The sequence below is a fragment of the Crocodylus porosus genome, unplaced genomic scaffold (assembly GCF_001723895.1).
Source record: "Crocodylus porosus isolate Cpor-Errol unplaced genomic scaffold, CroPor_comp1, whole genome shotgun sequence".
NCBI lineage: Eukaryota > Metazoa > Chordata > Crocodylia > Crocodylidae > Crocodylus > Crocodylus porosus.
The window spans coordinates 177857011-177872866 of NW_017728886.1; the positions used below are offsets into that span (position 1 = coordinate 177857011).

The window sequence follows — 15856 nt, forward strand, 5'->3', positions numbered from 1 at the left end:
TCAAGCTTCTCCACATCCTTTTTGAATTGTGGGGCCCAAAACTGGACGCAGTACTTCAGCTGTGGCCTCACCAAGGCCAAGTACAAGGGGAGAATGACATCCCGGGATTTGCTTGAGAAGCACCTATGGATGCAAACCAGTGTTTTGGTCGCTTTACCAGCTGCAGCATCACATTGCAAGCTCATTGCTCCATGCTGGCTATCCCTGAGGTTGTTGGTGTCAGCCAGTCCATAAGGATGGCCTGTTTAATAAACTTTTCTAAGACCCTCCCCAAGACACAGGATTATTTAGCATATTCACTCTCTATTATCACTCGTATATTTTGGGCCACATCTACTTACATTTAAAGTCAAATTGCAAGTCTAAATACAAGCATTGTACAATCGCATTAACAAAACAAGCGTAGAGCAAATATTCTAAACAGGACAAAGATATGAAGGACTGTAATACTGGTACTTACTCTGCTCGTCCAAGTGCAACCCCTCCCCATGCCACAAACTGCTTGTTGGAGAGAATAGGTGGGATGTCTGAGCAGGAGGGAGCTGTTGCCAAAGTCTTGTTTCTCATGATTTCCACCTCACCTTTTACCACCACTTCATACTGTGGCCCAGATGGAAACACAAGAATTTCCAAAATGCTATAAAAAAAAAAATCTAAATTAGACTACTAAAGTTGAGACTACATCATGCAAGAAACCTACTGGCTGATGTGCTGCAGATAGACAGAGCAGGTGGAACCACTTATTCACTTCCCATTTACAGATCTTGTTTCTTGAATTTAAAAGCAACTGAAAACATCTAATATTTGGACTGAACTTTTCTGAGTATATTTGCCTCAGGTTGATTTTTGGAACATTTTAACTGGAAATAATTAAGCTGTTTTACAGGAAGCAGCAAAAGCAGAAGGTTAAAATTCTGGCAACCTGTTTAAAAGGCTCTAAGTAGCAGGAACTTCATCTTTAGTAAAAGGTGGCCTGTATATCAGGGACATGCCTTTTTCATCCCTCTGAAAACACTGCCAAATTTGGCCTAGTAGTAAGTAAAGTAAGTAAAATTGGTTGATCTATAATGATTCCTCAAAAGCTCTGTTTACAGACAAAAAGCTTTAACTTGGGGCTCAAACCAAGAGCAGGAAGCCACTCACTTCCCTTTTGATGAGGGTCCACCCTGCCTTGCTGGACCTAAGCAGAAGTTTGGAAAAAGCAGCATTATCCAAATAAACCTAGAGATTGCAAAAGCAAGGGAAGAAGACTGGAATAAAGAACCAATTAAAAAAAAAAAGAAAAAAAGAAGGAAATTGGGATTGAGAAGTCCTAAGGAAGGGCAAAGAAAGGAACTGAAGTAACGAGGGAAGAGGGTAGGAGGCAGATCAAGTGAGGAGCTGAGAAAGGATGGAGAGTGACTATACAAGGAAGTCTGGATGGAGTAAAACAAAAAACTACTGGGCAGGACTAGCTAGATCAGTAAGGGCCAACTTTTTTTTGGCTACCATGCCATTCAAATCCCTTTCCCCTGCCTAATCTGTTGCACTGCTTTCTGCCACCTGCCCTATCTGCTGCCGTCTTATCTGCCCCCTCACTGATCTGCCATGTGCCACAGGGAGGCTACTTATGCTACTTGTGGCACAGGTGCTGCAGACTGATGACCCTAACGTAGAGTTGGATGGGGTAGTTCAAAACTCAGAAGTGGGTCACGGCTGTGAAAAAGTAGGCAAAGGTATCTGACTGCAACAGCTCAGAGCATAGAAAGAAATTTAAGATTCCCAAATCTCACTACTCCTCTGTGATGAGCATATATCTGAGAAATTTGCAAAGTGTCCTATTTGCCTCTGAAGTAGGTACACAGAAGATGGCTGTTTATTTGTTTTCAGTCATTCCAATAACTGAAGTGACTCGAGTCATGGGTTACACTGTGAAAGTTCTCAACTTGTCGAAAACCTATACGGATGTCATTGTGAGGGACTGCGTGTCAATTTGTCTTTTTAAAACATTAGAACACACACTAAATCTACATGATAAAGTATCTTAAACTGCAATCTCAGGCTCTTAAAAAGTTCAAAAATACCAGATTTAAGGTTGTATGCAACTTAAAGATGACCCTTATTTGGGTAAAAATGTTTAAGGGTCACATAAACTAAAATGTGTCGTGAGGACACTTTAGTACTTAGAAAATGTGTAAGTACTTAGTTTTAAAAAGTCAGATGTGTCAATTTGAAAAAAACTCACATAATACTTGGGTGTTCACTCTGATGCCCTCTTTACACATGCAGATAAAGGCACAATAGGAACTAATGCACCATCTACACAATTGCACCTCCTGCTATTCCACACATGCATGACAGGAGGTGTGACTATAGGACTGAGAATTAAATCCCATCATGCCTCCTTGCCAGTGCAGGGCAAGCCCAGGATTGGGCTCTCCCTGCACTGCCAACAAGCAAACTCCAATGGCTGGGAGCCCCATCAGCTGACCTGGGCTCCCATCTGCAAGGGTGCCTCAGAGGTCCCTGGGACGGGAACGCCATGGTTGACATGGTACCCCAGCATCAGCTGCAGTCTCCCAGCCATAGGGGGGTCCCCACAGCTGGGGGCCCTGTCAGCTGATGGAAGAAAGTGCTCTCACAGCTGAGCCAGCATCAGCTGGGAGCTCCCAGGCCTAGGAGGTGCACATGGGCCACACCAGCTTGCAACTCCGATCAGCTGACAGCCATACATTCAGTTAATGACATGACAGGAAGCAGCTGCAAAGTCACTATGCATACTTTGTAACATATTCCACTTTTTAATCACACTATTAACTGAATGAACATGTGGCCAGGTGACTACTTAAGGCATGATTAACTGGTTAATCTTACCTCAAGTGGAACATGTAGATGGGGCCTAAGAAATGTAGCCAAATTTTAGGTTTGTATGTGGCAGCTGGTTTTTTGTAAGAACCACTTAACCTTTACAGGTAATGTACAAGAAAAGCCAGAAGAGAACGTTATTCAAATGGTATAGAAATGAATAATTTCGGGAATGCAGAACAATCAAGTTCAGAAAATGATCTGAAAAAATGATTGGACACAAAGGGTCCTACTGGATCGAAAGGAAATTTACATAAAATAATATTAGTATATGTAGACCAAAGGGGAGTCGCAGGAGCAAATCATTTTTGCAGATGTAAAACAGATATTTTGTTTCACAGGCCTGTTGTAAATATAACTTTTAGGAAGAGGGCAGATATGACAAATGCTATGAAAAAACCCCATGAACAATCCCATTTTCTGAGCATGGTTTGAATAATGTCCAGTAAAGATATGGGCCAACACACTTAATGAACTAGTGAGCACTATTTTCTGCAGATGATGGTTTAGGGTTTAATACAATTCAAGAATAAAGAGACTGTTTTCCACGAATATTGAAGAGCACAAAGAGATCAGTCTTCAGAGAACAGATACAATGGCAGGAAGAATCTTAAATGCTTGGCTGAAGGAAGGGAGGTAGATGTTATTTATTTAGATTTTAAGAAGCCCTTTGACACAGTGTCAAAGCCAATTCTGATAAATAAACTAAACAGTTTCAATCTAAATTATTACACAGTCCAGTGGGTAGAAAACTGGCTTAAGGGACGCCCCCAGAGAGCAGTGGTGGCCAGGTTGGTTTCTACCTGGAGAAACGTGGGCAGCGGAGCCCCCAAGGCTCTGTCCAGGGACTAGTACTGTTCAATATCTTTATTAGTGACTTGGACGAGGAAGTAGAAAGCACCCTGTCCAAGTTTGCTGATGACACCGAACTATGAGGCGAGGTACACAAACCAGATGGCAGGGAGTGAATCCAGCCTGATTTGGACAGGCTAGGGAAGCGGGCTGAACAGAATAGGATGCAGTTTACCAAGGACAAGTGTCATGTGTTGCACCCGGGGAGGAAGAATCATCACTACCCCTCTAGTCTGGGAGGCACCACTTTAAGTAGCACAACTGCGGACAAGGATCTTGGAGTCGTAGTCAACTCCAGAATAAACAGGAGTCACCAGTGTGATGAGGTAGTAAGTAAAACTAACCACGCCCCTTCTGGCATAAGTAGGTGCACTGCAAACAGGTCTAGGGAGGTTATACTCTATGCAGCATTGGTCAGGCCGCAGCTAGAGTACTGTGTCCAGTTTCACGTGCCACACCTCAGGAGGGATGTGAATGGCCTGCAGAGGGTTCAGAGGACAGCCACTCATCTGGGTAAAGGCCTACAGAAAAAAACCCTACGTGGACCGATTGGGAGACCTGAACTTCTTCAGTCTCCGCAAGAGGAGGCTGAGGGGTGATCTTGTGACCACCTACAAACTCACTGGGGGAGGTCAGCAAGAAAGAGCAGATACCATGTTTACCAGGGTGCCCGTCGGGATTCCTAGAAATAATGGCCACAAACTGGAAGAGAGCAAATTCAGATTGGACATCAGGAAAAATTTCTTTATGGTGAGGGTTCCCAAAATATTGAATACACTTCCACAGAAGGTGGTGCTGTCCCTTTCCTTCGAGGTATTTAAAAAGGAGATTGGACAGACACGTGGCTGGGGTCATCTGACCCCAGCACTCATTCCTGCCCAGGACAGTGGGTTGGACTTGATGATCTAATAGGTCCCTTCTGACGCTAACATCTATGAAACCCTGCTTTTCCAGACTGCTAGACCCATCAAGCGTGCCAAATCTCTTTAAACTCTAGGCAAGCTAAATTAGGTGATAAAGGAGATTTCTTCCAAGAACTAAAATACCGAAATGCTGGTGTAGCTTGGCAAAAACAACATGCTTTGCATGATATGGGAAAAGGTCCGCACACAGGAAGATTTGAAAAATTAACACTTTTTTGTAGTTAATGTCATCACACCTGTTCACCACCCCAGGCTAAAAATAATCTATACCATTTATTCTAAATAGGCAGGCAAACAGGTTATAACATTACCTTTCTCCACTGCCTTTTAAACTTGTTGGAGAAAATGTGACTACTATTTCTTGTTCTTCTCCAGGCTTAAGGAACAGATCCTCAGGTTGGACACAAAAGCAGTTATCTTGATTTGAAGTCTGAAAAACGGAAAATTTGTTTTATACGCATTTTGTAGGAGTAAACAAAGACTCTTAGCTTGTTATCAACTGGTTGGGTTTCTCTTTTAGGATATACAATTGAGGCAGCTCACACGATGGTCCCTACACTTCCTCAAAATTCTGTACCAGATGAATAGTTTAAACAGAAGCCTTTTGTTTTCGGATTGAAAATTTAAGCTTCTGAAATGGTTGCATCTTAAAAGTTAACTATGAACTAAAAAAATCATGCTAGGAACACAAAACTAAAGCAGCCAATACAGATATGCCCGATGGACAATGACAGAATGAAGCGGGTAAGACAGCACTCAAGAAAAAAGTGTCATGTAAGTTTTTGGATGCAGGCATTTGGGATGAAATCAAGTCAATGTTATCTCTTGCTGAACTGCTAATTTTAATGCAAGTATCCATGACTATTCATTGAGCACATACTGTTCTGAAGGAAGAGTATCTATTGTTTAGAACAAAATATATTTTTGTAAACATCTATTTTGAAGTACCAAAATTTTTTCTCCTAGAAGAGAAAACAACAATTCAACCTTCTTGGAATAAATACAAACCAACATGACTATTACTAAAAAGTAACACATTTCAAAAGAAAGGAAGAGCAGAAGTCATCTAACTGCTTTTTAATGGATGGGTAGCAAGCTTAAGAATGAGGACAGCTCTCAGGTAGGAAAAGTGGTTAGCCACTAGACTAGAGACACAGAGATTTTTCTTAAGAAAAGTCAAAAACAAGAGGTGATAGAAATAAACTCACTCAAGCTCCTACATTACCCAACAGCAGTGTGATAAGAAGTAAAATGAGAAGATTTAAAAAGGTCAAGATTAAGATATACTGTTAGTATAGAAAAGTTGGGATGCTTGATTTTTCAAAGATCAAGCTCTCACAGAAATACAGCAATTATCAAAACTCCTGTATAAACTGAAAAAGACAATGTAATACTAGAAACATATTTTAGAAAGCAATATTCCATATTATTTAATACTTGCTGCTGAGTCATGTTGCCAGGTTCAGAATTGGGATGCTTATCTTGGGACTTAAGGAAGAGTTAAGCTTAATAGTATTCTTATCATGCCTTTCTGTAACTTCAGCTATGAACCAGAATAGTTACCAGCTTTAATTTAATCCTATAAATCAGCTATTATATTTTTTATCCTTTTGTAATACATGGTTAGCCAGTATTCGGGGCCTTGCTAGGCTTGCCCTTGCTATCACTGATATCTAACCTTTGATGCTGTTTTATACTTGGCGTAATCTTGCTTAATTACAAAATACATATATGAATTAAGGAGAAAAGAACCCAGCAAATTATTTCCTTACTCAACCCAACTCAAGTCTACCACTTCAGCAACTAGCTGAAAACCTGCAGTCTCTACTGCCTCTCAGATTCAGGCTCTCCCCTCAGCCCATGTTTACAATATGGGCAACCGCGCAGTCCTTATGGCTTAGCTCTAGTCTGTCACATGGTAGCCTCACAGACTTCCTATTGACACTAGCAGATGTGATACTCAAAGAGAGAGTTATCATCTTCATATCCAAGGCAGTGTCGGGTGGTAGGGAATTGCTGGGCTCAAGAAGTCTTTGCTCACAATCTTTGTTTGTTGTCTCTACTTCCCTGGGGCAAACCCCCAACAAAGCAAACAAACAAGTAGAATGGGGTCTTTTCCCAAACCCCCAAGAAGTGCTCAGGCTGGGCTTTGCCACTGCTAGCCTGCCTTCTTCCTTCTCTCTTGTTTCTCCAGCAACTCAGTCTCTCAGTTTCCAGCTTGCCTTTCAGTCTTTTGCAAAGCCCTGGGAGAGACAATCCTGGCATGGTGCTCAGAGCTCATCCAAAAGCTGACCTGCTTGCCCTCTGCCTCTTAGCTTCCCTCTCTCTGAACCCTGGGAGCTTAACTTCCATGGAACCAACCAGTTATGTTCCTCAGTTGGCCCAGTCCACTGTAGCAGGCTTGCAATTACTTGTATACTGCCTACAGCTACACAGCAGCCCTGGAAGCATCCAGACTGCTATAGTCTATAGAGGGACTCTGCAGGAAAAAGTTACAGAAAATTAAACTACAAATGTTAAAAAGAGTTTTAAAGTGGGTGTTTCAACTAAGAGTAAAAAGTAGCTATTCAATCCTGCCTCACAAAATTAAGTCAAAGTATAGTTCAGGGTGATCAACCCCTGGCCCACAGGCCGTAGAATCTAACCCACAGGGCTCCCAAGGGTCTGTAAACTTGGTGACAGGGAAGTGATAGCAGCAGTATTTGCTGTTCCTCTGCTTGCAGTTTTTTAGGTGGGGGATGCAGGCAGCATGGGGCCTCATCTGGGCCCACACTACTCATCTGGCCCGTAAGGTCAAAAGATTGAGCACTACTGATATAGCTATAACTACCTTGCATAAAACCTCTGGAAATTTTTTTTGAGTACTGAATGGAGGAGAGAGAGAGTGCTGTAATCTTTCTCTTGTAATCATAGTTTTCAAGATTACTTCCATCAAAACAGCCACGTTGATTTTTCTGAGCACTATGGTCCCAAAGGAGAACCAGACTGGAAGGTTAAATGGGATCCTTAAGGCCACCTCCAGTTTTGACACAGTATGTGCAGCACAGAAGCAATGTTTCCAAGATTACTGAACTAATAAGAAGTTATCTTACCTTAATTTTTAAATAGACTTCAATATTTCCAGCATTCTTTAAAGGCAGTTGTTGTTTAGCTGAGGAACCCACACTAGCTGACAAACATATAGTCTGAAAAAAAATGTAGTTCCACTTTATAGCAAAGCAAATGTAGTGAACACAAAGACTGAAGAGAAATCTACTGTATTTATTCACATTCCACATATACATCCTCCCATTCCCCATCAAGCCTTTGAAACTGGGATATGCAATTTAAGCACAGAAGCTGGTTTTTCTTCACAGGAAGAAAAGCATAGAAACACTATGTCCCAATGGCTGCCAAAATGCCAACTCCTTCTCTGGCCCAGCTAGAAGAAGGTTAAGCCCTCTTACAAACACTATGGAACTTCTAGTAGCTATTTGTTGAACACTGTAGGTTGTGCCTGAAAGAGCAACTGAGCTGGCTCAGGGTAAACAAGCTGCTTCATTCAGTCTCCTGCCATGCCACATGTAGTATCTTGATGAGGCTTGTGGTATGGAAACACTTATTTACAGGAACTTGCATAAATAACTATTTACACTAAAGAATTAACGCGTCTTGCTACTTTCCTTCCAAGCATCTGGGGGCTAACCTTGTTGCTGTTCTGACACCAGGAAGTTCCTGCTACCTCACTCAGACTCTCTCATGAGATGTCACACTCCCTGGACACTGTTTCTTGGAGGACTTACTCGGTCATACAATCAGCCATGACTGTAAAAATAATATTCTCCTACACTGCCTTCCAAAGACAAGGTACACATCTTTCTTGGACATGCACGGATTGTCAGAAGATGCAGTACACTAAAAGCTTACTTTTTTGTAGAAGAATACCTGCAAGTCTTGTGGTGCATGTATCCTGGCTGTTCCAGCTCTTGCTCGGAGGGGAATGCTTTTTATCACATTAGTAGGCCCCAGACTATCAACCTCCACATCAACTCGTGCTATGAATTCATCTGCTGGACCCAAAGTACCTAAAGGCAAAGAAAACAAAAAATTCAACCACGATTCAAAATTATGAGTATGACATCTGTGCTTGTTGTTCACTGTGATACATCCTGACTCTACATGAGGCATGGTATACCTCTGAGACACATGTGCAGGGTGCTCTTGCACCTTTAAGGGTACCCTTCAGCTGTAAGCCCCTAATTGCCATCTGAAACTTGACCACTGAAGACAGAGTGAGATGCTCCAAAGGTCACTTCCCTCAGCTTCACTAATCTCAGCTAGGTATTTCTAAGTCATAACAGAAATTTTGCCAGCTAAAAGAATCACAGTCTTGTCTAGTATCCTGCTCAGAAAAGATACATCTCCCCACCCTTGAAAGGGGCCTGCTAGTATGGTCAAATGCTCTGAGATCACAGCCAAAACTGGCAATAAGTATTATAAAAGACACAAAAGACTTTTTACAAAAACGAGCAAACATAAGAACCCAAACAAACAGTAACTATATGCCAAGATACAGGCAGAGATATAAGAATGAACACACAAAAGAAAATATCAGAACAATAATCTGATCTTATTCTACATCTTAAACCCAAGACTGCAGTTTTACCCAGCTCAACAGGTTAGAAAGCACCTCCTACATCTGTTATCAGCCAGAACACACAGCCCACTGGCCAAGGGAATCTAGCTTTCCTACGCCCAGAAAAAGAAAAGAGGAAGACTCGCTCTCCTGTCAAGGCTGAAGTACAGTTACTTATCTGGTCATTTCCACATATTATTCTCTGGATTCTTGAGGAGCCCACGCTATGCATATAGCTTCTTCCCCTTCCTTCATTCCCTCCTCCACTAAAAAAAGGTGCATATTTATCAGCCTAGAATTCTTTTCTGATTTAACTACCACCAGGAGAATATTTGCATTCTTTTAGATGTATCCCAAAATACTGTTTTTCTCACTTAATTTTCTCCACTGAGAGAAATGTTCATCCTTTAATAGCCTGCCTAGCCAGATGTTATTCTTAGATTTCTTTTAAAATGTAGATTATTTTTGGTCTGGAAGGGTCTGTCTCATGCCTCAAGCCTCATAATGGTCTGCAACCAACACCCCTATTTGATGAGTAACTCTCGGATGCTAATTCTCAGGGCCCCTCTATATCTTCAGGGAAAGGTGCAATGGGATCAAATACATGATCCACACAAACTTGCCTCCTGCCATGCCATGTGTACATGGCAGAAGACATGATTGTGGGATCATGGCTTAGATCTTACTGCACTTTACTGCTAGTGCATGGGGAGCCCAATCCTGGGCAGCAACAAACAGCAGTGACAAGCAAGCTCCCACAGCTAGGAGCCCCCTCAGCTGAGGGGCTCCCAGCTCTGGGTCCACTTACCCCTGCAGCTGGAGATCACAGCCATGCCCAATGGCTGCTGGGACCTAGCTGACTCCTGGTACTGGTGAGGTACACTGCTGGGATCCGAAGTCAGCCACTGTTGAGGCTGAGAGTCCCCTTAGTTATGGCATGGTGCACCCCTGTGGCTGGGAGCTCCATCAGCTGATAGGGGAGACCCCACTACATGTGCAAATTAAAGCTGAATAGCAACCAGGTATGGTATACACATTTTTTAAGTCTAACTTTATAGCTGTCTAGACCTTTTTATGATGGGACAGATGCATTGCATGCATAGCTGCTTCCAGTTAATTGTGCAATTAACCAGCTGAGAGGGCCTCAGTGATTACTTCTTTCAAGGTGAATAGGCGAGGAATGTTTAAGTTAATCACTGCTCTAGTAACCAGTATTGGCTAAAGCATAAAAACTGCATCAAAATTACAATCATTTCTATACACTGCGATATCTGTACAAGAATATATAGCTAAATACAGCTTAACACCACCTATCTGTAGAGATAACACGTGCTCAGTAAGGCTCAAGAACACATGTATGACCATCTTATGAATGCCTCCACATTTTGTGGGGTTTATGACATTCAGTATTTTATTTTGGCAGCAGCTGTTCAATGATCATAATAAAAGCTGAGGAAAAATTCGTATGTCCTGCAATGAACAGCCACATTCTGAAACCTTGTACATAAGAAAAACATAGTTGTCAACACATTTAGATTGTGAAGCATTCACACTAAGATATCAGAGAGAACTGAAATATAGTTATATTTTCCCCAATAGTCAGGGAATAGACTGATCTATAAAACACCAAGGTAGATCATTCAAAAACTAAGACATAATAGAAGCCACAATTAAAATGTTTCATTTCATTCATAACCGTTTCCCTTGAGTCTTAAAGCAAACTTTAAACACCAAATTTTCTATACAAAAAAAGAGTCAAACTGTTATACCTGAACAAGAGATGTGTTTCTTTGGTGCATGGAACAGAACCCAGACTACTAAAGTTTCAGGATCCTGAAAAAAATAAATCATATTTTTAATGGACACAAAGAAAATTAACTTTATTGGAATGCAAGCTTGTAGCAAGTACTGAATATAGAGCATTACAAGTTTCTTAAGGCAAGGATTTCTTAAGGTGATATATTTTATTGGACCAACTACGTTGCTGGAATAAGTTAGACAAGCTTTTGAATGCAAGACATTTTTTGCCAGGTCTCTCATCACAGAAAGCTAGGCACAGGATCTTCCTGAGATGAGAGACCTGATGAAGAACATCTTCCATTTGAAAGCTTGTCTAGCTTTTTCCCAGCTATGTAGTTGATGCAATAATCACCCTAAGAAATCCTTGCCTTCACATAATTGCTGGACCATCATGGCTATAGCAACACTCTTCAACTACAAGTTTCTTTAGATCATTTTGAAAATGTACTTCCATGATAACAGGCAAAACGTATTTTATTATAAACACTAAAGCTACAAATATTCTTCCTTAGATATAGGTGAGCCAATATTTTTAGGAACCATCTGGATTTCTTTTATCATACTATTAAGCATAAAGAGGAAATGGAATAATGAAGTCAAAATTCAAAATAATCTTGTACCCAATTTTAACTAAAAAATTCCATAAGCTGTTGGAATTTTCTGATATTTAAAACAAAACTACAGCTAAAAGAGCTGCCTATCCTCTTCATCTACTTATAACATACTGACAGCTGAAATACTAGCTAGTCACTCAGCTATCTGGGCTGCAGGAAAGAGGAAGAATGGTATTGAGTGAGTTTTTTTAATTTTGTTTTTGCAAACAATACAATTTCCTTATAATTTTCTATAAATAATTACTGTGAATTCAGTTATTGGGAAACAGAATTTTTTTTAGGACAATACTGGAAGAACTAAGTTTTACAACATGTAGACTACTTACTTGACCATTGCAATTCGCATGCATCACATGGTTTACAACCGATGGAGCTGCAGTTGGAAAGAATGCACCAGTTTGGAATGAACATCCATTAACAGGCTCCTTGGAAAATGTGAAGCAACGCCAGGCTACTGCATTCTGTCAATAAAATGTACTTTAAAAAAAACAACCCAACTATAAACACCATATTTTTCTTACCAGCAAGGCTGATAAGAGACATCTAGAAATGTAAGTAAAGTTCTACTAATACTATATAGTCAAAGTCAAGTTAAAATTACTAGTTCAAGATTTTTATGTATTGAAGAATATTCCTAAATATCTGAGCATCCATAAGAATTTAAATATGTCTTCATCAAAACTTCATTCTTACCAACAGATTTACGGTTACAGAAAGGTCACTGTTACTATATATAAACTGACACTTACTGCATTGATAATAAGTCTGATTGGCACAGAAGCCTGGGTCTTGTTGATCAGTTTTAGTGGAAGAGACTTCCAACTGCCACAGGTCAAGTCACCAAAATCTAGACCATCAGTTTTTCCTGTTTCCACCTGATGACAGACAGAAATAAACAATGCTTTACAAGTAGTTATTTCAAATTGTGACTGCGTACACATGTTCAAGTGATCTAGGAAAATTCTCTTAGGTTTGTTTTCCTAGTAGAAAAAAAGCTGACCCAGAGACCCTGAACAGTTGTTCAGGGTCTAGTCCGACCCCCCATGATCTGTCTAGGTCCCTTCCGACTCACTGATTCTATGTCCGAATGCCAATTTGCTGCACAGCCAGGCAACCCCTGTGCACACATTTCAGCTTGCTCCGCAGGTTCCCAGCCTGCCTAGTGACAGTTGACAGTAATGCAAAGAGTATCCCTGATTGGCTCCCTGGACCCACGGGAGAAAGGAGTAAAGCACACTACGATGTAGAGTCCTGACTCCAGTGTAACATGCATGGGTGTAAGCCTTCTGCGCCCCCATGAGCCCAGGGACCCCAACAACAACCCCAGGACCCCTGATGAGCCTTGGGCTGCCAGCAGTTAGGCTGGGGTTTATGGAGGGAGGGATCTACTCAGCTGGGAGCGGGCTAAGTTGGTGGAGGAGGGTCATGCCCCCCCCCCAGCTCCTACTTCGTCCAGGCCTGCAGGGAGCCGTGTGACCGGAGCCTCACAAACAGGCCGTGCAAACAGGTGTGCTCCTGGGCCCGGCGCACCAGTTTGCACAGAAGGGCGAGTGGGAGGGCCCAAGTCCCTGCCTGTGAGTCCCTCAGGGTAGATGGCCCCAGCCACAGCCAGCCCACCAGCAGCATGACACAGATGGGCATGCACCACACCCTGAGGGTCCCAGAGGGCTCTGCAGCCCCCCGCCCTCTGGCACCTCAGAGATGGCCACCCAGACAGAGCCCATGGTTCCGGGCTTCACGCACATGGAGCCTTTGGCTTTTGGCTGCAGGAGCTGCCTGTCCCTTTTTCAGGCTCTGGGGCCCAGGAGCGTGGCCAGCTCCCCTTGTGGGGTCTGCTCCCTACTGGGGTCGCTGGTGCACCAGCTGGAGGGGCTCCAGGCCACAGTCCAGAGACCGCGTGCCATCAGGGACCGTGAGCAGGAGACAGACTCCTACTGCCAGACCCTTTTCCTCCAGGAGGCAGAGGGTAGACCACAGTCTCCCTCTAGGACAAGGGAGGATCCAGGGACCTCCCCTTCTGTTCAGCCATGGGGTTGGACCAAGGTGGTCAAGGGCCCCAGGGCCCACCACACCAAGGCCCCTGCCCCGCTGGAGCTTTGCTACAGGTACAAGCCTCTTGCAACCCCAGCAGAGCCTGCTGAGTTGCCAGCTCCCACAGGAAACACAGAGGACTCTGTAGCTACCATCCCCAGTCTTCCCAAGACCAAACGCAAAGTGTTTGTCATGGAAAACTCCATCCTGAGGGGGACTAAGAGGGCAATCTGCCGCCCTGACCCCTTAGCCCAGGAGGTCTGCTGCTTCCTGGGGGCCCGCATCCGAGACATTGCGGAGAAGGTCCCTAAGCTCCTCCAGCCCACTATCCCATGCTCCTCACCTATGTAGGCACCAATGACACAGCTCCGAACGCTCCTAGCTGGGTCATGAGGTGCTACAGGGATTTGGGTGCGGGGTTAAAGGCTCTGGGGGTACACATGGTGTTTTCTTCGATCCTCCCAGTCTCAGGCTATGGCTGAGGAGCGAGAGAAGGATCCAGGTAGTCAACCAAAGACTATGGCTCTGGTGTCATCGGGAAGGCTTTGGCTTCCATGACCACAGCCCGCTCTTTGGCGAGAGAGGCAGTGAGCTGTTGGGAAGGGACAGCCTCCACCTCTCTTCATCAGGGAGGAGGCTCTTCTCAGCTACACTGGCTGACCTGCTCCACCAGGCTTTAAAACTAAGCCTGCTGGGGAATGAGGGGACTACTGCCACTGCTGGCCCACTGAGTGGCCCCTGCAAAGTCAGCAGGCCAAGGCACGTAAGGGACTCACCCAAGCCCCAGCCCTGAAACAAAACGTAGGCAAGGCAAGGGCCCCTAAGGGGACACTTGCATGTCTATACGCAAATGCCAGGAGCCTGGGGAATAAACAGGAGGAACTTGTTCTCCTGCTAAATGCAAATAACTACAATCTCACTGGGATAATGAAGACCTAGTGGGACTCCACCCATGACTGGACCACAGGTATAAACAGCTATACCCTGTACAGGAGGGATCAAGTAGATAAAAGGGGAGGGGGGCGTAGCTCCCCCTGTCAAGAAAAGCTATGCATCCCTGCAAGCCGACATTGGCACCCACAGTGGATGACTCGAGACCCTCTGGGTTAAAATCCGTGGGGAACACGGCACAGGCGATACTATGGTGGGGGTCTACTACAGACCCCCTACCCAGAGCCAAGACCTTGACCAGGAGTTCATCAGGAAATTGGCTGAGGCCACATGGTCCCAGCGTATGGTTGTCATGGGAGACAACCATCTCGTGGGAGGAGCACTCGGCCAAATCCGAGCACTCGTAAAGCTCTCTCGTGTGGACGACCTCTATCTGATGCAGGAAGTCCACAGGCCAACAAGAGGTAAAGCGCTGCTTGACCTCATACTGGCAATTGGGGATGACCTAATCAGCAACCTAACAATAGAAGGGAAGCCGGGTGACAGTGATTATGAATTGATCACCTTCATCATCTGCCGTAAAGCTGGCAAGTCAGTCAGTAATACAGAAGTCCTCGACTTCAGGAAAGCTGACTTTGACAAGCTAAGGAGGCTTGTCAGAGAGGCCCTAAAAGGCCACAACACAATGGAGAAGGGAGTTCAGGATAAGTGGTTGCTCCTCAAGGGAGCAGTCCTAGATGCGCAAGCAAAGTCCATCCCGTTTCAAAGGAAAGGCAGCAAAAGGGCACAGCAGCCCCCTTGGCTCTCCAGGGAACTGGCGGACCTCCTGCATCTTAAAAGGAAGACCTACAAAGGATGGAGGACTGGAACTGCCACTAAGGAGGAACACTCTGCTTTAGTACAGACTTGCAGAGAGCAAATCAGGAAAGCCAAGGCTGTGATGGAACTCCAGCTAGCTATAAATATCAAGGACAATAAGAAGTCCTTTTTTAGATATGTGGGGAGCCAGAGGAAAAGCAAGGGCAACACTGGACCCCTCCTACAGATGGGGCAACTGGCAACTGACACCCAGGAAAAAGCAAACTTGTTAAATGGGTACTTTGCGTCAGCTTTTCACCAGTTTCATGGGTCGGCCCTGCCTACCATGGGTCAGGGAGGCACCAGTGAGGGAGATTCTTTGCCCTCCATCGAAGCTGACCTTGTGAAGGAGTCAGTTCAAGTCAGTGGGTCCAGATGCTCTCCACCCCACGGTGTTGAGGAAGCTAGCTGGGGTTATTGCAGGGCCC

At 43.9% G+C, this 15856-nt stretch overlaps 1 protein-coding gene across 1 annotated transcript in view; it reads right to left on the bottom strand.

Annotated features, from left to right (window-relative positions):
- CEP192 (centrosomal protein 192) overlaps window positions 1-15856 on the bottom strand; it is a 106872-nt gene that overhangs the window by 35911 nt on the left and 55105 nt on the right. Inside the window, exons 22-28 of the mRNA XM_019545570.1 lie at window positions 12398-12523; window positions 11975-12109; window positions 11004-11067; window positions 8544-8683; window positions 7712-7804; window positions 4931-5049; window positions 461-637 (exon numbers count right to left, since the gene is read on the bottom strand). Coding sequence (XP_019401115.1) covers window positions 461-637; window positions 4931-5049; window positions 7712-7804; window positions 8544-8683; window positions 11004-11067; window positions 11975-12109; window positions 12398-12523 — 854 coding nt within the window. The remainder of the gene's footprint in view (window positions 1-460; window positions 638-4930; window positions 5050-7711; window positions 7805-8543; window positions 8684-11003; window positions 11068-11974; window positions 12110-12397; window positions 12524-15856) is intronic.